This window comes from Chelonoidis abingdonii, chromosome 22 (genome assembly GCF_003597395.2).
Source record: "Chelonoidis abingdonii isolate Lonesome George chromosome 22, CheloAbing_2.0, whole genome shotgun sequence".
Taxonomy (NCBI): domain Eukaryota; kingdom Metazoa; phylum Chordata; order Testudines; family Testudinidae; genus Chelonoidis; species Chelonoidis abingdonii.
This window is the reverse complement of record NC_133790.1, coordinates 25,747,448-25,774,044: the sequence shown is the minus strand read 5'-3', so window position 1 is coordinate 25,774,044 and position 26,597 is coordinate 25,747,448. Positions and strand designations below refer to the sequence as shown.

At 38.3% G+C, this 26,597-nt stretch overlaps 1 protein-coding gene across 4 annotated transcripts in view; it reads right to left on the bottom strand.

Annotated features, from left to right (window-relative positions):
* The window catches only part of MED13L (mediator complex subunit 13L), a 413,400-nt gene that overhangs the window by 205,390 nt on the left and 181,413 nt on the right, over positions 1-26,597 (bottom strand). For all 4 annotated transcript variants that reach the window (XM_032800003.2, XM_032800004.2, XM_032800007.2 and 1 more), the window contains one exon: positions 14,825-14,909. In XM_032800003.2, coding sequence (XP_032655894.1) covers positions 14,825-14,909 — 85 coding nt within the window. The remainder of the gene's footprint in view (positions 1-14,824; positions 14,910-26,597) is intronic.

Sequence of the window (26,597 nt, the reverse complement as noted above, 5' to 3'; positions counted from 1 at the left end):
CGCTGGCTGGGCTTTCCAAGTGTGTACACAGAGTGAGTTGCAGCGCTGTAACCCCATCACCAGCGCTGCAACTCTCCAGTGTAGCCAAGCCGTAAGAAATGTATTTGAGCATAAGCTTTCATGGGCTAAAGCTGTATTTTCCACTGCATGCATCTGATGAAGTGGGCTTTAGCCTACAAAAGCTTATGCTCAAATAAATTTCTTTGTCTCTAAGGTGCCACAAGTATTCCTGTTCTTTTTGTAAATGACAGTAACCGAATCCTCAGCTAGGAAGGTCTATGTGCTTTCTTGCTTTTTTTCCTGTGCCAGAGAGGCACAATCGGGTTAGATAACAGCTCAGGATCTATTTTACTTATCCATTAAAAAAAAATGCAGGAAAATGATACGCAAAACTGTATGACTTTCATGTGTGAAAGTCTGAGCAATTTAAAGTGACATTCTACTTTGCAGAACACCAAACACCAAAATAAAAGTAATGTAATTTTAATGAAAATCCAGGCTTATAACTGAAATGCAGGATATTAGTTACCATGTATTTGTAACTTAATTTTCATGTGTTTAGGAAATGCTGAACAGTTATTGTGATTTTTTTTGCTGTATAGTAGCTTTAAAAATTACCATAATAAATGAAACTGGTGTGATTATACTGCATTATTTTGACAAATAAAATATACAGAATTTTGCAATTTTGGGCACAAAATTTTGGATTTCTTTTGGCACAGAATTCCATCAGGAGTAATATACTGTCCCTCCAGTGCATGTGTTGGTCCTGCTTTGAGCAAGGAGTTGAACTGAGGTCTCTTCCAACCCTAATACTCTATGATTCTATCTAACATGGTTTCATGGAATACTGCTGTATGAAAATACACTCTGCACAGCCTCCATGGCACCAAGGAACAACCAAGGCAAACAGAGAATAGCAGAAAATCTAAAGTAAGTGTCTGACCAAATAGAGACTTTAGGCAGCATAATACATAAGCAAAAGGAGGCAACTTCAGCCCAGAGACTTAATTTAAAATAGCTGCATGACCCATAAGCCAAAAGTGTATCTTTAAGGTTCTACTTGGAGAACATACTGAAAACAGTTCCTTCTCTTTTAAACCAAAGAGACTGCAGCTCAAGAACTGTGACATGGGGAGCCAGGCTGTTTCACAAATAGGCAGGTATTAGGTCTATATCAACACCTTAACCTTAACCTGGCAACTATACAAGCACAAACTGCAAAGTACTTCTGTCATGCTTATCCCAAAAACTGTACACTTAAGCCAGGGTTTACACTAGAGGAGTTTTGCTGGTACAGCTACAATCCCAGCGCAATGACAAGTGTATTTTTGCCAGTACAGATGTTCCCTGAGCAAAATAAGCTATAGTGGCAAAAACACTTAGCCTAGTATAACTGTGTCTACAGTAGAGCTTTTACTGGTATAGAAATTTCAATCAAATTACACACACAAACACACACACCACCACCACCACCTGGTACAATTGCTTTAATCTCCAGGATGATTTAACATTTAAGGTATAGCCCTATGCAAAACACAGCACAGTCATCTAGTTTAGTGGTTACAAAGGCATCTATTGCAGTAGAAAGAGGAACATCTGGCCAAAGTGGTCCCTTCTTCTCAGCCAAAGGCAGATGAAAAAGAATGCTGTCTTGATTACAACTGCTGTATAATCACCTAGCAGCAACTGGGGAATCTAATTTTGACATAGAGACTCCTTGGCAAAGAAAGAGTCTCCTGTTCTTTGCAAAGAACTCTCATCTCAAACCAGACACACACACTCCACCGAACACATCTTACAGGATATTTATCCATAAAGAGTAATGTGAGATATCTACAGAAAGTGCATAACTTGTCAAGATTCATAATCATCTCGAGATGTATGTACAGGTAACAATTAAGGAATAATGTATTTATAATGAAAGTATGTTTTATGTACTGGTAGTAAAAATTAGCCACCAGGGGATAATATGTCCCAATATCTAAATAAGTACTTTGCCTCAGTTTTTAATAAGACTAGTGAGGAGTTTAGGGATGATGGAGGGATGATAAACGGGAATGTGGATATGGAGGTGGATATTACCGCATCTGAGGTAGAGGCCAAACTTGAACAGCTTAATGGGACAAAATCGGAGGGCCCGGACAATCTCCATCCGAGGATATTAAAGGAACTGGCGCGTGAAATTGCGAGCCCGTTAGCGAGAATTTTTAAGCAATCGGTAAACTCGGGGGTTGTACCGTACGACTGGAGAATTGCTAACGTAGTTCCTATTTTTAAGAAAGGGAATAAAAGTGATCCGGGTAATTATAGGCCTGTTAGCTTGACGTCTGTAGTGTGTAAGGTCTTGGAAAAAATTTTAAGGGAGAAAGTAGTTAAGGACATTGAGGTGAATGGTAATTGGGACAAATTGCAACATGGTTTTACTAAAGGTAGATCGTGCCAAACCAACCTGATCTCCTTCTTTGAGAAGGTGACGGATTACTTAGACAAAGGAAATGCGGTAGATCTAATTTACCTCGATTTCAGTAAGGCGTTTGACACGGTTCCGCATGGGGAACTGTTAGTTAAATTGGAAAAGATGGGGATGAATATGAAAGTTGTAAGGTGGATAAGGAACTGGTTAAAGGGGAGACTCCAGCGGGTCGTACTGAAGGGTGAATTGTCAGGCTGGAAGGAGGTTACTAGTGGAGTCCCTCAAGGATCGGTTTTGGGACCGATCTTATTTAACCTTTTTGTTACTGACCTTGGCACAAAGAGCGGGAATGTGCTAATAAAGTTTGCGGATGACACGAAGCTGGGGGGTATTGCTAACACGGAGAAGGACCGGGATACTATTCAGGAAGATCTGGACCACCTTGTAAACTGGAGTAATAGTAATAGGATGAAATATAATAGTGAAAAGTGCAAGGTCATGCACTTAGGGATTAATAATAAGAATTTTAGATATACGTTGGGGACGCATCAGTTGGAAGCGACGGAGGAGGAGAAGGACCTTGGGGTATTGGTTGATAGCAGGATGACTATGAGCCGCCAATGTGATATGGCTGTTAAAAAAGCAAATGCGGTTTTAGGATGCATCAGGCGAGGTATTTCCAGCAAGGAGAAGGAGGTGTTAGTGCCGTTATATACGGTGCTGGTGAGACCCCACCTGGAATATTGTGTGCAGTTCTGGTGTCCCATGTTTAAGAAGGATGAATTCAAACTGGAACAGGTTCAGAGACGGGCTACTAGGATGATCCGAGGAATGGAAAATCTGCCTTATGAAAGGAGACTCAAAGAGCTTGGCTTGTTTAGCCTGGCCAAAAGAAGACTCCGGGGGGATATGCTTGCTCTATATAAATATATCAGGGGGATTAACGTTAGGGAGGGAGAGGAATTATTTAAGTTTAGTACTAATGTAGGCACAAGGACGAATGGGTACAAACTGGATATTAGGAAGTTTAGACTTGAAATTAGACGAAGGTTTCTAACCATTAGGGGAGTGAAGTTCTGGAACAGCCTTCCGAGGGAAGTAGTGGGGGCAAAAGACTTATCTGGCTTTAAGACTAAGCTTGATAAGTATATGGAGGGGATGTTATGATGGGATAGTTTAATTTGGGCAATTGATCTTGGATTATCAGCAGATAAGTCTGCTCAATGGTCTGTGAGGGGATGTTGGATGGGATGGGAACTGAGTTACTGCAGAGAATTCTTTCTTGGGTGCTGGCTGGTGAGTCTTGCCCACATGCTCAGGGTTTAGCTGATCGCCATATTTGGGGTCGGGAAGGAATTTTCCTCCAGGGCGGATTGGCAGAGGCCCTGGAGGTTTTTCGCCTTCCTCTGCAGCGTGGGGCATGGGTCGCTTGCTGGTGGATTCCCTGCAGCTTGAGGTCTTCAAATCTCAATTTTGAGGATTTCAATAACTCAGTCATGGGTTCGGGGTTGTTATAAATGTGTATGGGCAGGGTTTTGTGGCCTGCCTTGTGCAGGAGGTCAGACTAGATGATCATATTGGTCCCTTCTGACCTATGAGTCTATGTCTGAGTGATGACCCATTCACCCCACTCTGTTCAACTGGTGATGCAATGCAAAGCTCATTTGTTTGGCCTTGGTCAACCCCAAGACTTTCAATGGAAAACCATCAGACACAAGTGCAAAAATTTGAAACCTCCTAAAGATAAAAAAGGAATGTTACAGTAAGAAAGGGGGTTTGCCCTGTCCATGAATAGAAACAAAAGGCTGTTTCACTTTCAGTATAACACAGAGGAGGGAAAAATCCTTTCATGGAGGAGGCATCTTGAGGCGCAATGTGTTCTTATGAAAAACTGGATGTTGGTTCCTGTGAAGCCAGCCAGCTCTGCAACAGACTGAACTCCGGCAAGCAGTGGGGGGGCGGGACCTACTTTATTATATAGGGAAAGAAACTATTAATACAGAGAGAGCAAGGTTCACATTTTATGATTGTGTTTTGCATTGTAACCATTTTTTTTCACCACACTCATGTTTCTAGTGGAATCTCTCTCCCTTCTCAAATAAACCTGCTTTTATTTTATTACAAGTGCTGTCTGTTATAGGAGTGGTGATTAAAGGAAAAACTGGTAAACTGGGGTATACTGTACCTTTGGAGGCATAAGATCTGGTTTGTCACAGATATCCCACTATCAGGGCCTGGATATCTATTATTTTTTAAGAGTTGAAATATAAAATTATAGAAACAGTGTCTGATCTGACAGTCCTTTAGAAAAGCAGAACTAGATGGTCATTCTGAGGAGGAGCCCTTACATCCGGGGTGGGCAAACTTTTTGGCCCGAGGGTCACATTGGGGTGGGGAAATTGCATGCAGGGCCATGAATGTAGGGTTGGGGCAGGAGGTTGGGGTGCAGAAGGGAGTGCGGTGTGCAGGAAGGGGCTCAGGGCAAGGAGTTGGGGTGCAGGAAGGGGCTCAGGGCAGAGGAATGGGGTGCAGGAGGGTGTGCAGAGTGCAGGAGATGGCTCAGGACACAGAGTTGGGGTGCAGGGAGGGGTGCGGAGTGCGGGAGGGGGCTCAGAGCAGGAGGTTGCCTGCCCTGGCCCCATGCCGTTCCGGAAATGGGCAGCACCATGCTCCTGTGGCCCCTGGGGGGTGGGGGTGGGGCAGAGGGCTCCACACACTACCCTTACCTGCGGGTACCTTCTCCAAAGCTCCCATTGGTCGTAGTTTGCTCACCCCTGCCTTACATCCTACCACGTGAAAGACTCATAAATTAAAGACTCCCTGAGTAAAAAACTGACAATAGTTCATGCTGGCCTTGAAAGAGCAGTTATAATTTATCGATAAACTGTATCTTAAGGACCTCTGAAGGGGAAAAAAAAAGTCCCAAGAGGAGTCATTACAGTCTCAGTTGAACAAAATGATTTCACTGGTTCTGTCAATTAATTCAAATGAAGTTACACTTTTTAAATCAATTTCTTATACATTAACTTATTCCAAAAAGTTACAGACTATGTAAAAATATCAGTAGGAGTCAGATTTAAAACTCAGAGAATCCAATTTAGCTTCATAGTTAACTAATGAAGTTGTGCTAGATATTGCAAGTTGCCTTAAAACAGTGCAGAATCCTACATATTATCATATTTGCTGTTATCTACATACAAAACAGAACTAGTGGGAGGTGCAATGAAAAGTTTTACGTTTGAATTTTCTAGCTCTTGTCTGAACGGAATCCAGTTCTATGTTTAAAATTATTATAAGCAGAAGGATGGAATACAAAATGGCAATTAAAAAAATTCTTAGTTCAGTTTTATTTATATGTCTTGTCAATCAATGGACTCTGAACTGGCTAACACTAGATGTTGTATAGTAACTGAAGGGCTGAATGCATGCATGCAAACACTACCTCCAGAGCATTATGAAAATGAAATTAGTATTAGGTCTACTACACGAAAGAAAAAATAACTAAATGACAGATGATAAAAACATTTTCTTGCAAGACACTCGCTTGAAGAAATTAAAATTTTCTGCACAACCACATGCTGCAAAATTACTATTAACACCAATCAATAAGGGAAACAAAATGGAATGATTTTATTCTGTATTAAATTAACTTTGTGTGTTGAAAATTCTGAAGTGTCTGCAGTAAAATTATTTTTGATAAATCACTGCAGTGACTTACTCTGCATGCACCAGCAAATGCAGCCTATTGGAAATAAGATAGATTGATATGTCTCCCATGCTTTAGTTACACAGAGAAACAGTTCAAGGTGGTAAATGAGGTTCCCTTTTAATTAAACAGATCTTTGTGAATTTTTAAAACAGAAATATAAATAATAATTCTTTTTTTCCAAGTTTGTTGACAACGACTAAGAAAAGGCTCCACAAAGTAAAATACCATTCAAGAAGTATAATTCATTAAAACCATCCTTGTGAGACTATTCTGGATGTTATGCCAAAACACAATTAAAATTTCTGAATTAGTAAAATCAAATATGACTAACATGCACAGAAAAACAATAGCATGATAGAAAGTTGTTGGGATTAATACTAATACAAAATAAAGCTATAATGTATGTGAGTTAAGGTTGTGTATATAACATTACTCCTGGAGAAATGCTGCACCACTGTGAATGCACAGAATTCATGTCCCCTGCAGATTTCTTTGCTTCCCAGCAGAAAAATGACTTTCTGACAGGAAAGCAAAGGAAAGCTGCAAGAGCAGTCACACACCACTCTCTAGCTGCGCAGATACATCATTTCAGGAACCCGGAGCAGCAAGACAGAGGAAAATCACCACAGGGCTGGGGACACCCCAGCCAGTGGCTCCTACCCTGAGCTGGCATCAGCTGCTAGTCCTGACTGGGCTGGACGCAGAAGAGGACTGGACTTCCTCTTCCCTAGCAAGAAGTGGCTGGGGCTGTGTCAGACCCCACCCCCAGAAACATCCCCTAGCTGCAGGAAGCTCAGCATCCTCCCCTGCTTCCTGCTCCCATTGCTCCTGAGCGGCAGGGGAGGGGTCAACTGTACAGGGAGCTGCTCCCCCATCCACCCAGTCCCCGTGCATCAAGATGTCCCATATGCAGACACGCCCACCAAGCTTCACACCATACACCCAAAACCCCTCTAGCCCTCCATACCCAAACCCAGTCTCATTGAACCTCAAACCCCTGCACCTGGAGCCCTCTGCCCCCAGGCCTCCTGCCTCCAGACCCCTACTCCTGCACCCAGACCACCCCCCATTGAGCTTCCTGCACTCAAATCCCCACCCTGACAAGCCCCACCCCCGGCACCACCCTGAGTCCCCACATCTAGACCCCCATGCCACTGACCCCCAATTAGCTGCACCCAGACCCCCACCCCACCAAGACCCACTCCCCTAGAATCCAGACCCCCCTGCTGAGCCCCCCACACCCAGACTTCTCCGCTTAGCCCCAACACCTTTCAAGTGGAAGCCCCTGCAGAGTCCCATTGCCCCTTCACCTGGAACCCCACCCCCAATAAGTCTCTGTGCATTCAGAGCCCCCCACATTTAGACCCCCCCACTGAGCTGCCTACACCCAGATTGTTCCACAGAGAATCCTCTCACCACACACCTGGATTCCCCCACACTGAGCTCCTCCACATTTGGATCCTGCCTGCCCAACACCTGGTGTGCCTGATGCAAAGGGGCAGGGCCCCAAGATATTTCTGGGGCAGGCCCAGACCTTGTGCTGTGTCAGGGTCGGGTGCAGTCTCACCACTGAGTCCATGTCTCCGGGGTAGAGGGGGGAGAGGCTGCAGGATGATCTCCTACCTTCATGCAGCCAATGGCCTGTGCTCACCATTGCCATGCTAGAGCCTCTGCATTTATTTATTGACAAATAAAACTACTCGTGAGCATTTTGGCATTCTGCGCCAAAAAAATTAAAAAATTTGCACCCTATATTTTAACATCCTGAATTTTAGTTTTATTTGTCAATAAATAAATGCAGCTTCCCTTTGCTTCCCTGTCAGAAAGTCATTTTTCTTCAGGGAAGCAAAGAAATCTGCAGGGGACATGAATTCCCCCAGGAGTATAAAACATTCAGAATTTTGCAGAATTTTAAAATATTATGCGCAAAATTTTTAATTTTTTGTGCAGAATGCCCTCAGGAGTAATAACATGCCTCACCCAAAACTGAGTGAGTGAAAAGTTAAGGTATTTAATACCACAAAACTTCTCCTGTTCCACCCAGAAATACATTTCTCACTATTGGAACCATTACCATACAATACAAAAACACACCACAACATGAATTCATGCCAGCCGGAGTGCCAACCTTTCAGTAACTCCGTTCTCCAAACTACCTACTACCATAAACAGATCAGACATCCCTCCCTACCATCTGCATAGCTCTAGAAAAATAATATAATAGTATACTCATTCTTCTTTTTTATTGTATTAGGCCCCAGTTCTGGATGGAGTGCACATTACCAGGAGCAAGTGACAACAGGCAGTATTTCACAGTTCTCCTAAAGTGTTAAAAAGTAGAACTGGTTGAAGTTTTGTAAAAATGAAACTTTTTGCAGTACTTAAAGAAAATAATTTTTTTCATGCTCTCCATTAGCTAATCACTGTGCATACGTATTCAGTTATGATGCATGAAGTTACCAAATTAAGCAAGAATCTCTGACACAACGGCTCCTATCACAAAGAAAAGTATCTACTTCTGAATCAGTTGAGCATTTTTATGAAGACTTTGATATTTGTTGAAGCTGATGCACTTTGTTGCAGCTCCTCTTCTTTGTGAAACTATTCAGCTGGCTCACAACCTCCACTCCAGAACGAGCTGAACAGTTTGAAAAACACCCAGATCTTGAAAAACTGGTGGTCATTGCTTTAATGAAGGCCAGGTACACCTAAGCTGAATAGCTCACAGATAACACTGCTGTACAGCCAAAATGCTTCTGAAATAAATGTAGTCAAACTTTACTAATTCTGGGTCACTGAGAACGAAAATGATGCTTAAAATTGTTGATTGGCTCTAGTCTAGCTGTTGGGCTCCAGACTACAGCAGTGGAATCTCCTGGCAGGTGATGTTAGGGTTTCCATGTTCCGTGACCGTCAAAAGGATCTTGTCCCATTCTTCTTCATGGAACGTGATCTTGTAGCCTGCAACAACATCGATGGTGTGATGGCAGCCCTCAACATCGTTCACGATCCAGATGAGTGGAGACTGTTCATTGATTCATCGAAGACGAGTCTTAAAGCTGTTTTGCTGCATAATGGCAATGTTTTGCCATCAATTCCAGTTGGTCATGCAGTCCATATGAAGGAAACCTATGACAACATGAAACAACTTTTGAGGTGCATAAACTATGACCAACATCAGTGGCAGCTTTGTGGCGATTTGAAGGTTGTTGCTCTCTTGCTTGGTCTGCAGACTGGATACACAAAGTACTGCTGTTTTCTCTGCGAATGGGATAGTCGTGCAAGAGATTCCCACTACATCAAGAAAGATTGGCCACTCCGACAGTCATTGGAGCCTGGGAGGAAAAGTGTTCAGCATCCACCACTTGTTGAATCAAGGAAGATTTTGTTACCACCCTTACACATCAAGCTGGGTCTGATGAAGAACTTTGTCAAGGCCATTGACAAAACACAAGCAGCTTTCAAGTACCTCCGTGGAAAATTTCCAAGGTTAAGTGAAGCTAAGATAAAGGAAGGTGTCTTTGTTGGTCCTCAGATTCGTGAACTTCTTCGAGATGATGCATTTGACCATTCACTGCGTGGCAAGGAAAAGACGGCATGGAAAGCCTTCCAGTTAGTGGCAATAAATTTTCTCGGAAACAACAAGGCAGACAACTACAGGTTGTTGGTGGAAAACCTCCTCAAGGCATACAAAAGCCTTGGTTGCAACATGTCACTAAAGATACATTTTTTGCACTCTCATCTAGATTTTTTTCCACCGAACTGCAGAGCAGTGAGCGATGAGCACGGCGAGCCATTTCACCAGGACATTGCAACAATGGAGAAACGCTATCAGGGCAAATGGAGCCCATCAATGCTTGCAGACTATTGCTGGACAGTGACAAGAGATGCTCCATTTAATGAATACAAGAGACAAGCCAAGAAGCGCCGAGTAGACACTGAATAGGACTAAACTATGTACATAATAGTTTTTTGCCTTTTGTTTCATAATAAATTTTATTTATATAACCCTTTTGCTGATTTTTAAAGTGTTACATAAACAGGACAGGTGAAATATTATCATGTAAAGCAACCATAAACACATGAAAAGACCTAGGTTTACAATTTATGATTAAAACTCTACTATCTACACAATATACATAGACATAAAATGTAAAAACTTAAATATCTTAGAAACAGTAGCCAATCAGTTGTTTTAATTGTCATATTTGAATTCAGCACATCAAAATACATAATAAATACCACATTTTATCTCTGAAGCAGACGACTTCTCAAAAATTGTAGACCAGTGTAACAGGATCCCAGACATAGCAGCTGTTACTTTGAAGTGTCACAGAGTTTCTGGTCTTCAATGAACCAAGAATTGGTACATTATAGAGGACTCGATCATCATGAATTTAATTCTCCAGTAGCTAACCACAGCGTATAAGGATTAATTTATGACTAAGAACACACTTTCCTTTTTATTTGACAAAATAATTACACAATGCCAGGCAGCCCAAATTCTTATTATACATACCATTTTTATTTTCTATTGTTTATAGTTTTTTTTAACCTAAATTGTCATGAAAATTTATGAAGCTCAGAATGTGCATCTTATTGGGAGACAATTTTTAATTGATTAGAACCTAGAAATGAATTAACGCTTTTTTTTAAAAAAAATTCTCATACAATTCAATCTTTACTCAGAGATTATATGCTGAAAAATTAGGACAGACACATTGTCTTTTTAATAAAATAAACAGGCTGAATTTCAGAACGGAACACAACCTTAGCTCTAGAATCACAATAGCTCTGCCATCATGTATTATCTGAAGGTGTCTCCCTTGTATAAAGATTTGAACATAAATAACAAATAAAGCAAGCTTCTTTGTGCAATCTAGTCTTCCTTCAGACATGTAACTCTCTCAGGTACTCAAACATGGTTACCATTATTGGGTATTTTATCCACTGCCTTTGCAAGTATGCTTATATATACCACCAATTTGCTTGGTGGAAGTGGCATAAGTGAACTTTGAGTAAATTATCTGTCAAATCTTCTCATTTTTATAGTGCCCTCAAAATCTACTGCAATGCTGCATCTCAACTCGGAGACCCAAATTAAAGAGGAACAGCATGTGAAAAAGGAAGAGACAGTACAAGAGGAAGTCCAGAGATACTAAGGTCCAAGAAGATCAATTAAAAATAGGGCAAAAAAGATTCATTTTTTTTTAAAAAGGCACAGAGAAATTAAATCTGTCCCCAACAAGCTGTTAAAGATCCACAGAGGTGCATCAGTGAACAGCTGCTAAGATTTTTAATGTAATTTTTAATAAAGGGAACAGCACAAATTAACCACCTAGCCTGGCATGTATACAAGAGAGTTTTTGGAAAGATTGGGATAAGAGGGAAATGCAGAAAGTAAAGCCTTCCCTACACTAGGGAATTTTTACAAATAGTTCCTGCTGTAGCTAACAACAGTTCAGCCACACCTGTGTAAGTACCATTAGGAGCCCAAATGTGGACAGCTCTCTTCTCTGGCAACTATTTTCAGCAGTGTGTCAATTAAACTTGCTCAGAGCAAGTCTAATTAACATACTGCTGAAAACAGCTGAGAGTGCAGGAGAACTGCCTGCACTAGGATTCCACACTGCCAACAGCTGTGCAACTGAACTGATGTAGACATTTTTGTCAAACTTCTCTAGTATAGAGAAGACTTAAGATGGTAGCTATAACACTATCGTGTAACTTATTAAAGCAGAGGTAGGCAACCTATGGCATGCGCGCCGAAGGCAGCACGTGAGCTGATTTTCAGTGGCACTCACCCTGCCCGGGTTCTGGCCACCGGTCCAGGGGGCTCTGCATTTTAATTTAATTTTAAATGAAGCTTCTTAAACATTTTAACAACCTTATTTACTTTACATACAACAGTAGTTTAGTTATATATTATAGACTTATAGAAAGAGACCTTCTAAAAACATTAACATGTATTCCTGGCATGCGAAACCTTAAATTAAAGTGAGTAAATGAAGACTCAGCACACCACTTCTGAAAGGCTGCCAACCTCTGTATTAATGGGACTCTGTCAAATTAGAAGTCAAACTTCCAGTATTGCCAGCTTCAAAAGATCAAAAATCATGAATCAGACCCCCCATGAGATTGGCCCAAAAATCACGACATTCTAAAAAAAGATTATACTGCAGTTTTCAGGTCAGTCTCTTGGTTTTTGAACAGCTCAATCTCCCACGTACCCGATACGGTGATTTTTGGCCCCTGCTGCAGGAGCTCTCACCCCTACATCTGCCCAGCTCCTGCCCAGCAATTAATCCTGTTCTCCAGCCCCCCATCAGTTCTGTCCCCGTCCAACCTTCCTCAATTCTGCCCCTAATCAGTTCAGCCTCACCAATTCAACCCCCCATCCCATCAACCCCCACTGCCCTCAGTTCACTCTCCCAGCACTTACCCCATCTGTTCAGAATCCACCATCAATACAGTCCTCCCCATCCATCAGCCCTCACCTTCCTCACTTCAGCCTCTCTGTAGTCCCCAGCCTCACCTCTGCTTAGGGGTTCTTCACCCTCTCCAGGCTTGGGGAGAGGGGTCTGCAGTGGGGTTCCCTCTCCTACTTACTAGGCGACGCTTACACACAGACACCAGGTCAAACTAGCCAAAATTTAGGTTTTATATTAAAAACAAGCGTGGCAGAGATTTCCCCTTTCAATTCCAATAGAAAGGTGTTTGTAAAAAAAAAAAAAAAAAAAAAAAAAAAAAAAAAAAAAAAAAAATATTCTCCTGCATTGTTAACAATTCAAATACAGCAATGCTGGGCAAAAGCATGAGAAATTGACTAGAAACTGGTTTGAAACAGAAATGAAACTAACTAGTCTATTTTCATTGTCCAGGTATAGAGAAGTGTTAAAAGAAAAAAAAGGAGTAAAGTACATCTTATGAAGTAAACAAAACAAACAATTATTGTTTTAAATGACAAAATGTATTATTATATCACAACTAACGAAATCAGTCCTTTCAATTTAGGAGAGGACCATGGCAATCCAGTAGTTTGTATGCCAGTCCACAAATCAAGGGAAGATTGTGTCTGTACTGTTGTGCCTCCACACAGATTTTCTCTCCAGAAAGAAAAGAGGTAGAAAAACAGATACAACTATAGTTATATTCAACTGTGGCTTTTATAAGGGCAGAATTCTCTAGAGAAATGAAAGCAGCAGCAACGATATGGGCAAAAAAAGCAAAGACAAAGTGCTTGTTTGCACTTCTAAAAATATTGCTAGCTACAATAATGGACCACATTTGTATTGCTGCTGCTGCTGCTGGCACAAAACTATTCCTCTCCTCCGGCTGCCCCATCCCAAGCATGGCTGCTTTTACATGTATTACAGCTGTGTAAGGATGTTCCTGTGAAACCAAAATAAACCTGAAAGTGATGTGAAGATAAACCTGAATAAAGTCAAGTACTTTACTGTTTGGATTCATGAGGTTTTTTTACATGTCTTAATGCCTTGGGGAGCCATTTATGGAGCCAAAGTAATGTAGTATCAGATCATCTCCTGATATTTCCATTATCTAGGAACTAAAATACTACAAGACGACCAGTTCTGGAATTTTTCAAACCCTTAAAAATCTTACTGAATCATTTTAAAGCACATAAAAGATAACCAAAAGTAAAAATAACTCAAAACACCAACGCAAATACTACACACACCCTGCACATAACTCTGATATATCACGTTACTATAGCTAAAGCTCCGTGTAAGCTCAAAAGTTCATCTCCCTCACCAACAGAAGCTGGTCTAATAAAAGTTATTACCTCACCCATCCTTTCTCTCTACAGCTAAATTGTTTTGTTGTGTTTTGATATGGCTTATCTGCTGTGAAACGTATTGGGTCAAATTTAAAGAGCTGGATTTTGACAGAAATAGAATACAGCAAACAAATACTTAGGCCTGATTTACACCTAAAACTTAGGTCAACCTAACTCACTAGTCAGGGCTGTAAAAATTTCACACCCCTGAGAGACTCAGTTAAGCCAACGTAGACACAACTAGGCCAACGGAAGACCTCGATACTGTGTCTTGGGTGGGGCAGATTTATTGCAGCATCAAACACCTCTTCCATCACTGTGCCAATGTCTACACTGCAGTATTGCACCTATGCCACTATAGTGCTAGTAGTGTAGCCATACCCTTAGTTCTTGCTTTCTTAATGCTGAAAGATGTAGATGTCCCAGGTTTCTACAATATCAGGCAAATCCTGCCCCCCACAGGTGTGGAAGTTCCCAGATGCATCAGAATTGGCCTGGTTCCACTGTGAAGAGGGCAGATTTTCAAAAACGCAAGTTCACAGGGGTTCTCTGTTCCACACATGATCTCTCTTTAAGGAAGAGTAGGGGACAGGACAAGTAATTCCACCAGCCATTGCCACCTTTCTCCCCTCTCAAAGCTGCACAGACAGTAGGATCAAATAGCAAAGACTGAAGTAGTGATCAGAGAGTGGCTCCACTGACATTCTTAGCCCTAAACTCACGATGCTTGCCCATGCACAGTTCCCTAGTGCTCAGCTCAGTTCTCAAGATAGGTTTTGGCCCCAAAAGAGATGTTTTAGGATACAGATTTTTGCAAATTTTTCTAAATGGTTCCTTAACATCCTTAGTGTTGCTTTATGTAGCTGAATGAAACACTTGAATGGAAAAAAGTTTCTCTTACCTTTCCAGCAGGTTGTGGATTGCTTTGAAAAGCAAAGTTCTACACTCGTAGGAAAGCCCATTCTCCCACAGTCCTTCCTCCACCACTGTAAAAATATGTAAAGTGTCAGAATGTTAACCATGTTGGGGGAGGTTTAGACTATTAAAACAAACATATAATTACTCCAGCAATCAGAATTTCTGAAGAGTAGTTCATTTCTTTAAACTATTTGCGTTACCATATACATTAATAAACATAGCTTAGGTTCAATCTTTATAGCTTGTAGATACAGACAGAAAATAAGAAGTTAGGAAAAATGTATTAACCAAACAAATATTTATAAACAATATATAACTAATATTACGGCATGAATCAGAAATGTAGTAGAGTACAGTTTTTTAATTCTTCATTTCTCCTTGGCATCACTGTTTCATACCTCCTTCAAACATGTCTAGACAGTGTGTGTGTCCCTGGAACAAATGGCTATGGAGTGTGCATCTTAGCATTTACAATTAATGTCAGTAAACTCAGGTTAATTATCAATCAATTTACTTAAATTATCAAAAATATTTGTCTCATCAAGTCTTAAAGTATACAATTTGCCTCTGCTTTACTTGCTTCAATACTTTGTGGTATAGCACTGACACTACTAGGTACACAATCAAATGATAAAACATAACTAGACTGTCACACTGCAGTTAGAAAATGAAGAAGCTGATGCCATCACCCATACATAAGGCACAGCAGGAAACAGGTCTCTCTGTTCTGTTTTAGGTCCTAGCAAGGTAATCAAACAATGCTGAAGGTTTTGTGTCTCCCCTACAGGTCTTTGGCAGCTTAAAAGATTTTCACCTTTAATGGACTTGATACATTCTCATGTGGATTTGTTTTCTCACATTCTTCTCTTCAGAAATGAAATACTACCATTGTTTTTAATTCAAAAAATTAAACTGAAGTTACAGACATTAAATAATGCATCTGTACGTTATAGAAATTTCCCACTTAGCTAGATATGTTTTGTAGCATTAAGATGCAGAAGCTTTCCAGCTGAAGGCTTATTTGTATATCTGTACCCAAATGGTTTACCCTTGTAATAAAAAATACAAAGGATTTTAATATATAACTGCCAGTTGTGTTAAATCTAATTTTCACCCTTTGAAAGTGACTAAAAGGTCACCAATGACTAATAACTGCCTGCTAGAGAATAAGAACTGTCTAATTTGCTTTAAATTCTATCCATTGTTCTAAGGCCTATTTAGCAGGAATATACTCTGCAGATCTGTTTTGATGTACAGGCAAATTTAAAACCTACATCTGATTAATAAATTAACACCTTTATATTTCTGAAGAATGTACTTTTTAGGTTCTTGTGGTTGTGAACATTGTGGTTTAGGACACTAAGGTTGTTAGTGACACTAACACTGTCAGAGCAGACAGAGAAGCTTTAAAGTCCTTTGTTACAGAGTCCCCAATCTTCCTGTCTGGATAGTATTTTTGGAAGAAATCCTCCTCAACAGGAATTGCATGCCCTTTGCCAGGATCCCACTATTGCATCAACCTAAGAGAATCTCTGAATCGTAGCACTCTGAATTCAGGGCTGCCAAATGAGACCCTCCTCAACAGGAGTTTCTCAGTTTCCTATTGAGACTCATGTGAAGTAAAAATGTAGAGAGGAATGGTTGTTTTGGTTTTGAAAGGGAGATACCTACACTTCCTTTTGTTTTGCTCTTTTACTCTCTGGCTGGATCTTGATAGTAAATACAACATACCTCCTCCTAAAATTTCAAAACACACCTCAAGGAAAAAAACCTCCCCAGCTTCTCCAGGTCAGGGTTAAAAAATTCCAAAGTCCAGGGCCCCCATTCTTTGGGAACAGAAGCTCAAAGGAAATGAGAACCTGTTTGTTTTTTCCTCCTCCTGCTTCTTTTTCTTTTAGCCCTTTTTGGCTAGTTTTCTTTTCTTTTGCCTTTTAGACAGAGGTTTCTCATTTTAGTTGGAGCTCTCCTTTTTGGGTCTTTGGAGAGGAAGCATTTTATAGAGTCATCTACTCCTTATCCTCTGTAAGAACAAGTATCCTCTCATGAAGGAGAGGAGTTAGAAAATATGACAAATGCCTTTCCAAACAGCTATTACCTACTTTCAGTGGAGTTCTTCAAGATGTAGGTGGATGGACAGATATTCCATTCTTGGGGAACATGCACCTCATATGCTCCAGATCATAATATTTTGGCCAGCAGTGTCTGTTGGGACTGCACATGTTCCCTGAATGTCCTCATACTCCCAAAAAGGGTATATAAGGCAGATTGACTCAACCACCACTCAGGTCCTTCTCAACTGCAGAATCCCAAAGTTATAGGACTCTGGAGAAAAGAGGAAGGAGGACGCGCCATGGAATCATATATACGCACAACACATCTTGAAGAACTCTCCTTTCTTCTTTGAATGCTTGTCCAAATACATATTTCACTCTTGGTGTCTCAAGTAAATCACAAGATCCAATCTGAGGAGATTGGTACTCGGAGCATAAGTAAACTTAGAAGTCTGAACATTCATATACACCTTATGTGTGACCCCAGAAGTAATTGGGATCAGAATTTGGCCTGATGTTTCAATTTGCAGAAAATTCTTAAAGGGAAGGTATATTTATCAAATTTGGCCCCCCAAAAGTGACTTTAAATAAATAAATAGCATAAAATAAAAACACATCAAACTACTGGAACTTATCCTAGCCAACTTTTACAAAGTACATATATCTACTTAGAGAAAAAGATTGAATTGTTTCTGTTAGAGAGTTTGTATTTTATGTTGATCATTAATTTTCATATCAATTTTAAGTATTACGATGGCGCTAGAAAAGAGTCTCAAATCATTAGAACATATTATATAACCTTGCAAAGTGTGGCAACTGAAGTTAATGCTATTTTTCTAACATCAATAATGATACTGTAACAAATTAAGGAGGTAACAAAGGATGATGTTAGTTCACATGATAGAGACAGATACAATAGTACAACCCAAAACAATACAATTTAATCAAACATTTACAACATTATACTATAGAATTATATCACTATATGTTGATGTATCCAAGTTTATTACTGTTTTGTTAAATGCTCCATGTGACTCAAACACATTTGAAATTATATTCTACTATTACTTAACATAACTGTCATGCAGAGGGGAAGGATAGCCAGTGAGTAGGGCACTAGCATAGAAGTTGGAACCCTTAGGTTCAATCCCTGCTCCAATAAAGATTTACTTTAAGACTCTGTGCAAGTCATTTCGCCTCTTCGTTCCTTAGCTCCCCACCTCACATGGGTGTTGTGCGGATAAATATAAAAAAGATTGTAAAGCACTTTGAGATCTACTGATGAAAAAGTGCTGTACAGGAGCTATGCATTATCACTATATTTCACTTCAGTCTTTCCAGAAAGGCAAAATCATAAATATACTAGAACCCACATTTAAATAAAAGCAGCAATTCAAAATTTTAGGTGTTAATCCTGACAGAATGTAGGGAGAAAGTAATATCCAAGAGAAACTTAATATAGTGCTATTAGGCTTCTCTGTGATTTCAAGATAAAAGCCAGGTCATATTAGAACATCTTTTCATATGAATTCCTTAATATGGACACAGTACCAATCTTGGCCTAATTACCAAAACAAGAATTTTGGACCATATTTTCTGATGGGAAAACTCTTATAACTGGTTTTGATATTTTCAGTTGTAACTCCTTATTCAAGTCAATGGGCGTTTTGTCATTTACTTCAGGAGAAGCAATATCAAAACCAAATGTTTTCAGCTAACCAATGTATTTCTTAATAAAATTCTTATTTTCCTCACAGTCACATTAATATTATACAAAAACATTGAAATAAAACCACTCTTTTGTTTTGCGTTTTTCCTATATCCATGACATCCTTCACCCTTACAACTATTCCCTGATAAGATTGCTTTTTCTATTTCCCAACTACATTTAATTATCTTTGTTCTAATATCTGTTTACACTACTCAAAATTTTCATCTCCAATGGATGTAACAATAAGAGGAAAGCAGACATATCCACACAATTATGATTATAAAAATGGAAAGTTCAAATCCTACAGCAGAGTTCCACTTCTGACACCTTACTCTATAACCATCATAATGTTTTAATCTACATAAATGGGATGACATCCTGAAGTTATAACAGCATGCCAGCATTGTGCAGCTCCTTGGTAAAATGCAGTTCGTGAAGCCTGGCCAAGCTTCAACTTCAAAGTATTGTTTGCTATAACAATTTCAGGTATATTACAGGACTAAATTCATTCAGAATTTAAATTCATGGTGCCTTCTGTAAGACAATTTATAAGTCTGGAAAGCTGAAAATAATCATACTATTTCTGTCTACACAATTATTTACAATAAGGTTAGCACTCAGATCTCCATCTGCCTTTCAACACTGCTTGGAACTGTGTGGACCTATGCCATATGATCCTCAATGCAGAATCCGGGCATTAACTGGTAATTTCTCCACAAATCAAATATTTATATTAAAAAACCTATTGTTCTATTTTCAACAGCTTGGAAAATGTATCAAAAATGTACTGCTTTTTATTCTCTTTGTAAGATCAGATGTTAAAGTTAAGACAGTTTAAATAAATGATTTAAAGGGTCAGATTTAAGTGATATGGATTTAAATGGTAAGATTATTATTTAATATCCTAGTATGTTTTATTCTTTAACCTGAAATATTAACTTCTTTCAAGTTTATATATCTCAGTAATTCTCTGAAGAAGCAACCCTTGTTTAAAATAAAATGATCTAAAAGCTTCAGGGAAAAAAATCAACATGGTAAAATATCAAAGAAGCAAATACTTCAACAATTCTGATTCTCAGCACAGATCTTAGAAAGACAAAGTATCTGTTCTTTCTCAACAACCAAACTGACATACTTCACTAAAAAGAAAGGAGTGAGTAGGCAACGGAAAAAGGAAGTCTTGCCTGTGTGTGGATGTTAAGGGTAATGATAACTAAGTAATTCAGCCACCCATTTTTTAATAATTCAGGTCATATTGCCTTACGCAGTTTAAAAGTGGAATTACTTTCAAAGAACACATTTCCTCAGAGCTATGTTACATATTTCCTTTTAATGTATCATATTGCAGCAACAGCTCAAATGAACGTCTAGACATCAAAAACAGTCTTTACTCCCACCCACTGCTTTTTCACCTCAGGCATCAAAACTAATGAAACCTATTATCCAGAACACTGAGTTCTGTAACCACATCGGCCACTGCAAATATGAAAAAACTCTCTGGGACAGGACTAGTTATTCAACCATTAAAATTACTGAAAATCAATTTCTTGCTGCACACTGTAGAAATAGTGATAGATTAAAGCAGGGCACATGGGACAAGAAGATTATTTCCAGAGAAGATTACTATGTCAAACTGCTAAAGAGTGGGTTATTTTGCAACTAGGATTCATATGTGCTATAGCGTACGTTCCTTTTTACCCTTTGATATCCAGCCTTCTCTTTTACCACATATGATGAGGTACGTTATTTTAAAATGTAGCCATGATTAAAAAAAATAAAAATCAAATGACTTCATAGAACAAAAATCAGAAATTCAATTACTACAGTAGAACCTCAGTTACAAACACCACAAGAATGGAGGTAGTTCGTTACTCTGAAATCTTTGTAAATCTGAACAAAACATAATGGTTGTTCTTTCAAAACTTTATAACTATTGACTTAATACAGCTTTGAAAATTAAGTATGCAGAAGAAAAAATGCTGCTTTCCCTTTATTTATTTATTTTAGTAGTTTATGCTTAACACGTACTCTACTTGCCCTTTTTGGTGGGGGGGGGCGGGTTTGAGGGGAGCGGGTCTCTGCTTCTGCCTGATTGAGTACTTCTAGTTCCAAATGAGGGGTGTGGTTGACTGGTCAGTTCGTAACTCTGAAGTTCTACTGTAAAAGTAAGCATTTAATTTTTCATTTTATTTTTTATGAAATGTGCCAATTTATGAAACAATATTTCAAAGATAAATGGATCATTTTGAATTATCAACTTTTCCTAAAGATTGACTTGAGAAAAGAGACAAAGCAATGTAATGCTACATTAACTCTGAAATACTGTATCATATCCATAAAAAAATCAAATTAAATGCAATGGTACTGATTGATCACTATTACGCTGCCATCGATCACCTTGCAAAATCTGTGTTTTAAGTCATTAGTGGCTAAATGGATTCAGATTCAACTCACTTACAGCTCTAATTTCCTTGCACTGCTTGTGGTTATAAGGAAATTTTGTTTTGCTTACCTTCATAGTACTGAGACCATATTTTCACTCTCCTTCCTCCCCAGTCAGCTCATGAGTCAAGTAGGAGCCATGACAGAAAAAATATTTACCAAAATGCTCTATTCGTTTTGACCTATTTGCAAATAGAAGTGATATGAGGCACTGAGAATATACAGTGCACACATAGTAGCATTTCACAATTTTAACAGCGTAATGTCTTCCTAAGGTATCTTTAACAGCATGAGTCCTGCACCACTTCCAGGGAAATCGGAATTTTAATTAAGTCTTCTGCACAGTATTGCTGTTCACACATGACCTGAGTTAGCATTTCAATAGAGCACAATTTTCTACATAAAGCCTGTAAACTTTCAAGTAAAGGCGACTATAAAACAAAAGGGGTCACACCATTGGATAAATCAAATAAGGCAGTCAAAAGGCAACAGTTGCTGAATATTGCTACCTTAATTGTTGTGAATAGATAAAGAAATTAGCACAACAGCTGTTGACTTGAGAAACAGACCATCCTTAAGTATGTGCACTTAACTGGCATTTGTATTATTAACACTGCATAAAATATTATTGTTATAGCGTCTTCACGATCTCTATACACCAAAAGTAACATTGACAAAATTCTACATGGTATACCCCTGGGCATGCACATACACACACCATTTTTCATTAAGCAAAATAACCAATTTTACAGTGCTATATTAAATTTCAAACACACATTGTCATGGCTGTGGTTAACTAAACAATGCATTAAAAGTGTCTAGAAATGTTTCAGTTGAACAAACTAACTCAATTTTTAACTCGTTGGATTTTTTACTTTGAAAAATTCCAAAGATTCAAGGATAACTTGTGTACATCTCCAAAAACAAAATAAATGTCTATAAAATCAGTGTAAACAAAAGTTTTGTGCAAAAGCAGAACCTGAAGTTTACTTTCCATATAATGTTAGGTAATCCAGAACAATGAGTGACTTACTGGCATATGTAAATACTTAAACTATTTTATTTGGTGGAACGTAATGCATGTGCCAAACACCTTTATAGCTACAATTTTTTCCATGTGGAAAAGTAAGATAAAAAACTAAGTTCACTCTCTCTTCTTTTCAGTATGGAGAAGAAGAAATATGAGGGTTCTAATAGTAACCACTTAAGTTATTTTATGACCATCTGGAATATCTCATGTAGTGTGAAACATAGTATCAGACTCCAAAAACATTTTGTTTTTATATTGTGGCGACTGAAATTTTGAAGAAATTTCCTAATTTAGTATCTCCCTCGATATTTTATTTATAATAAGTTTCATTTTAAAAGGTAGTTTATGCTTATTGACAGTGGCAGTACCTGTAGAGAATAGCCAGAGTCAGCCTGCCCTAAAGTAGACTAGACTACACCATTAAAAAGCAAGGGGGATGGGGGGAATTTTAAAAACCTACAGAATGTAGAGGAACTGGGATCCCCCTCTTCTCTGAAAAGAGTACTTTTTTATTATTGCACTGTTTTCCTAAATTTTTAGCTTCTCTCTCTCTCGCTCACTTCTGGAGGGTTTAGCCCTCCTCAAGTAGCTGATACAAGCAGACTACAACCTATAAAACTACAATATTGAAAGCAGCAGCCAAGAAAGTAAAAGAAAACAAGAATTTGGAAGGAAAAAACCATTCTATTCTTTAAAAGTTTGATTCCATTCCCCATAACCTTCCATGTTTTTCTCATATTTTGAGTAAGTTGGCTTCAGGTTCTAAGTAGCCTCTGTTAAGGCCTCTTAGTAGACCAAATGGCTGCAGCAAAGTCCCCAATTCCTGCCTTCTTTATTTTCTTCATACCTCAGAGAGATCAATTACTCAATCACATCCCCATCACTACAGCTTTGACATGTACATGCACAGTAAATGAAAAAAGAGTGAGAATGCTGAATTTCCCATTTTTCCCATAAAAACTGAGACACATATAAGCTTTCGATGGTAAATTTCTGATGTGAAAACCATGTTCTAACAGCAAATTCAGACACCATCAGACGCAAGCAAGGAAGAATTACTCTTTGAAAAAAAGCATATATCCACATTCACCCACATTAGGAAAGCAAAAGAAATTGTAATCATTTACTTCACTTGTAGTTTGCAGTGTTTTTATAGCTGTGATGGTCCCAAGATGCAAGAGACACAAGATAGGTGAAGTAATATTTTTTGTTGGACCAACTTCTGTTGGTGGAAGGTACAAGAGCTCTCAAACTACACAGAGCTCTTCTTCAGGTCTGGGGAAGGAAGCACTTTTGTACCTTCCACCAACAGAAGTTGGTCCAATAAAAGATATTATTTCACCTACCTTGTCTCTCCTACTAAGTATGTAAGAAAGACACGGTGAGTAAGGTCATAGCTTTTACTGGATCAACTTCTGTTGGTCAGAGAGAGAGAGAGACGCTTTCGAGCCACACGGAGTTGTCTTCTCTCTGTCACCAACAGAAGTTGGTCCTCACCCACCTTGTCTCCCTAATGTCCTGTGACTGACGTGGCTAAAACTACACTGTATACAACGTATGTAAGACTTCTTTGTTATCAATTTTAATACCAACAGGTTGTTTTGGCAACCTATGTTGGTATATTATCTTTCTTCTCTTCACTTTTCAAACACAAGTTTGTTTTAAAACAAACAAAAAAAATCAATTTTAAACCAAAATTCTGACAAGTCAAGCCCCTGAAAAGCCTTTTACTCTCAACCCAAAACAGTTGTCTGTCACTACTATTGCAGCAATGGTGAGTAATCCCTGCAGCTGTACTGGCTGAAATGCAGCTGTCTCATTAGCATTCCCTCCCCACCCCCCACTCATCCAGCATATCTATGCTTGCTACAATAATCTTAAAGAGCATTTTACAGGAGGCTTAGCCCTGGCTAAGGGCACTCTGCGGCGTGACCGAGAGAACATGGAAACACAATTCATTAGACACGCCTGGAGTGATAACAATAGAGCTGCTTCTTGCTGCCTTTCATTTTTTACATTGCACTGAGACTATGCATTCTCGTTACACAACAAGCACATTTGTAGACAGGAAAAACCTGTAATCACCTTTGATTGAGAGAGAACATTTTTACTCTATAAGATACTTGTGGGCCACCATTTTTTTAACTGACATATTAAAATTGTAGATGTTGTATTTACATAAAATCCATCAATCTATTTTTATGCTTATTTAATCCAACATTTTTGTCATATAATTGTTATTGGCTTTCATCTCACTAAATATTGAGGGTTATTTATTGTTCTGTTTTGTGACCATAAAGAACCTGGCTTCTTTTATTTCTCTTCCTGTCACTTGCCTTTTGTCACTACCATTCTGCAATCTACATTTCCCACTCTGTAGTGTTCATTTCCCCTTTTCTCTTCTTTATCCATTTTTACTATAAAATAAGATGTTTTCAGATTCATAAAATTATAGTTTTGAGCAGAAAATCTCCTTTCTATTTTAAATTATTTTAAATTTTATACTCTGAGAAAATGTGATTTTGATTAAAAACAAAAGTAGAAAAATAATTGTTTTATACCAGACTTCCACTTCAACAAATTCCCTTTACCCATGGCAACTGGTAAAGTTTAGGTTTATATCAACTCTAGAGGGTTTAAATTTGAAACCAAACCATAAATCTGACTACACGGACAACATTCTAGATCAGTTTTCTTTTGGTTACTCTTTTGAAATGTTGCACTCTCAAACAAGAATTGGTAAAATAACTGTTTTGGACATTTTCAACTGATACATAAATGAAATAAGTGTCCAAAACGTTACTGTTTTCACTAGAATAACATGTTATTACTATGGAAGGACCACAAAGTTCACACAATTAGCATAAAAAAAGCAATCAGTTGCAACATTTTGTTGGCTTTTTCTATATCACGCTGTAGGAATTTACTGTAGCAGTTTACACAAAGAATGAGTTACAAACATAGTGTGGCAATCTGCTCACTGTAAGATTTACTAAAACATTCGAAATAACTCTAGATATAAGCTCAACATAAAAGTGGAAACATTAACTCTAACTAAAACTTCACTCAAACCTTGCTGTTAAAAACTGTTTTGTTTTGATTGACAAAGTTAAGCAATAAACTTTATAAAATTAAGTTTTAATATTATGCTTTGAAAACATTTTATTAGGATCAACTATAATGCTACATCATTGAAGTGTTCTCAAGGTCAAACTCATAGCTTGCATTTGAAGTATACTGTGTTCCAAAAACAACAGTATATTTTGCATTTGCAGTTTTGCTCCTGTATTACTGAAAAATTTCAAATGTACCTTTATTTTTTTGTTTACAAACAGCTAAAATAACAGAAAATAAAAACTGATTATTTTACAAAAGATTGTTTTTAAACCTGTGACAATTTGGCTACAATGCTATGCCCTCTATCTTTGCATCCTCTCTGAGGCTACAGCAGACATACACAACCACTATTACAGAAGAGTGAAGGCTTTTGCTTTAGAGACATTATTTTTTATTTTTGTTTATTTTATTATTTTCAGTTCTTTATTATGCTATACCTCCCTGAAAAGCAGGAAAAGATTATTTTGTGCTTTTACTTTTGGCACATCTTGATTTTAGTTTGCCTGTATTTGAATGCTGTTGAAAGTGAAATAATTGCTGTTGTTTAACAACATATACTATGCTTTTACCAATAAAAAGACATCTCTGACAGTATTTTTGTTTAATTGCTGCTGCAGAACCAACAGAGGGAGCTACAAATAATTATTTTTGTAACACTGTGGAAGAAAGTGATTTTTGTTGTTTTTTTAAAAATGTCATGTAGGGCTGTAGATTTTTAAAATAAAAGTAAAATCGAAAGATTTTCCATATTCAATTATAAATGCATTAAAGGTAGGCCAAACTGCAAACATGAAAACCTAAACTGTATCATTTTAAATAAAAGTGAACCCAATGTAAGAAATATTTTTTATCAATAAGCAGTAATGACTTATGGAAGGGTAGACTATTTAGAAAGCGTCCAACATTCAATTTCTAGAATGATTGCACAAAAAGAGGGCTAGAAAATGCAAGCTAGAGTAGAAAACTTTGGAAGCAAACTGAATCATGAAAATAGAGAAATATTTATCCAATGATGTCTGACTTTGGAATCTTATTTCACAAATTTGCATTCTTAATCTCCTACCTTTACTGAGCACCTATTGAGTCTCCAATCTCATGCTGAACCATGATCCCATACAGACCAGAATCTGTGTTGCACTGGTGGAGCTCTTACTGTTTATTATGCAATGGTATACTCCCGGGGACATTCTGCACCAAAAAATTAAAAATTCTGCACCAAAAAATTAAAAAATTCTAGACAGCATTTTAAAATTCTGCAAAATTCTGCAAATTTTATTTGTCAAAATAACACTGCATAATCACATCAGTTTCAATTATTTTGGTAATGTATTTCAAAATACCTGTTAGCAAGTATGTCTGTAATAATTCAGACACACACAAAAATTCTCCCAGGAGTAGAGTGTTA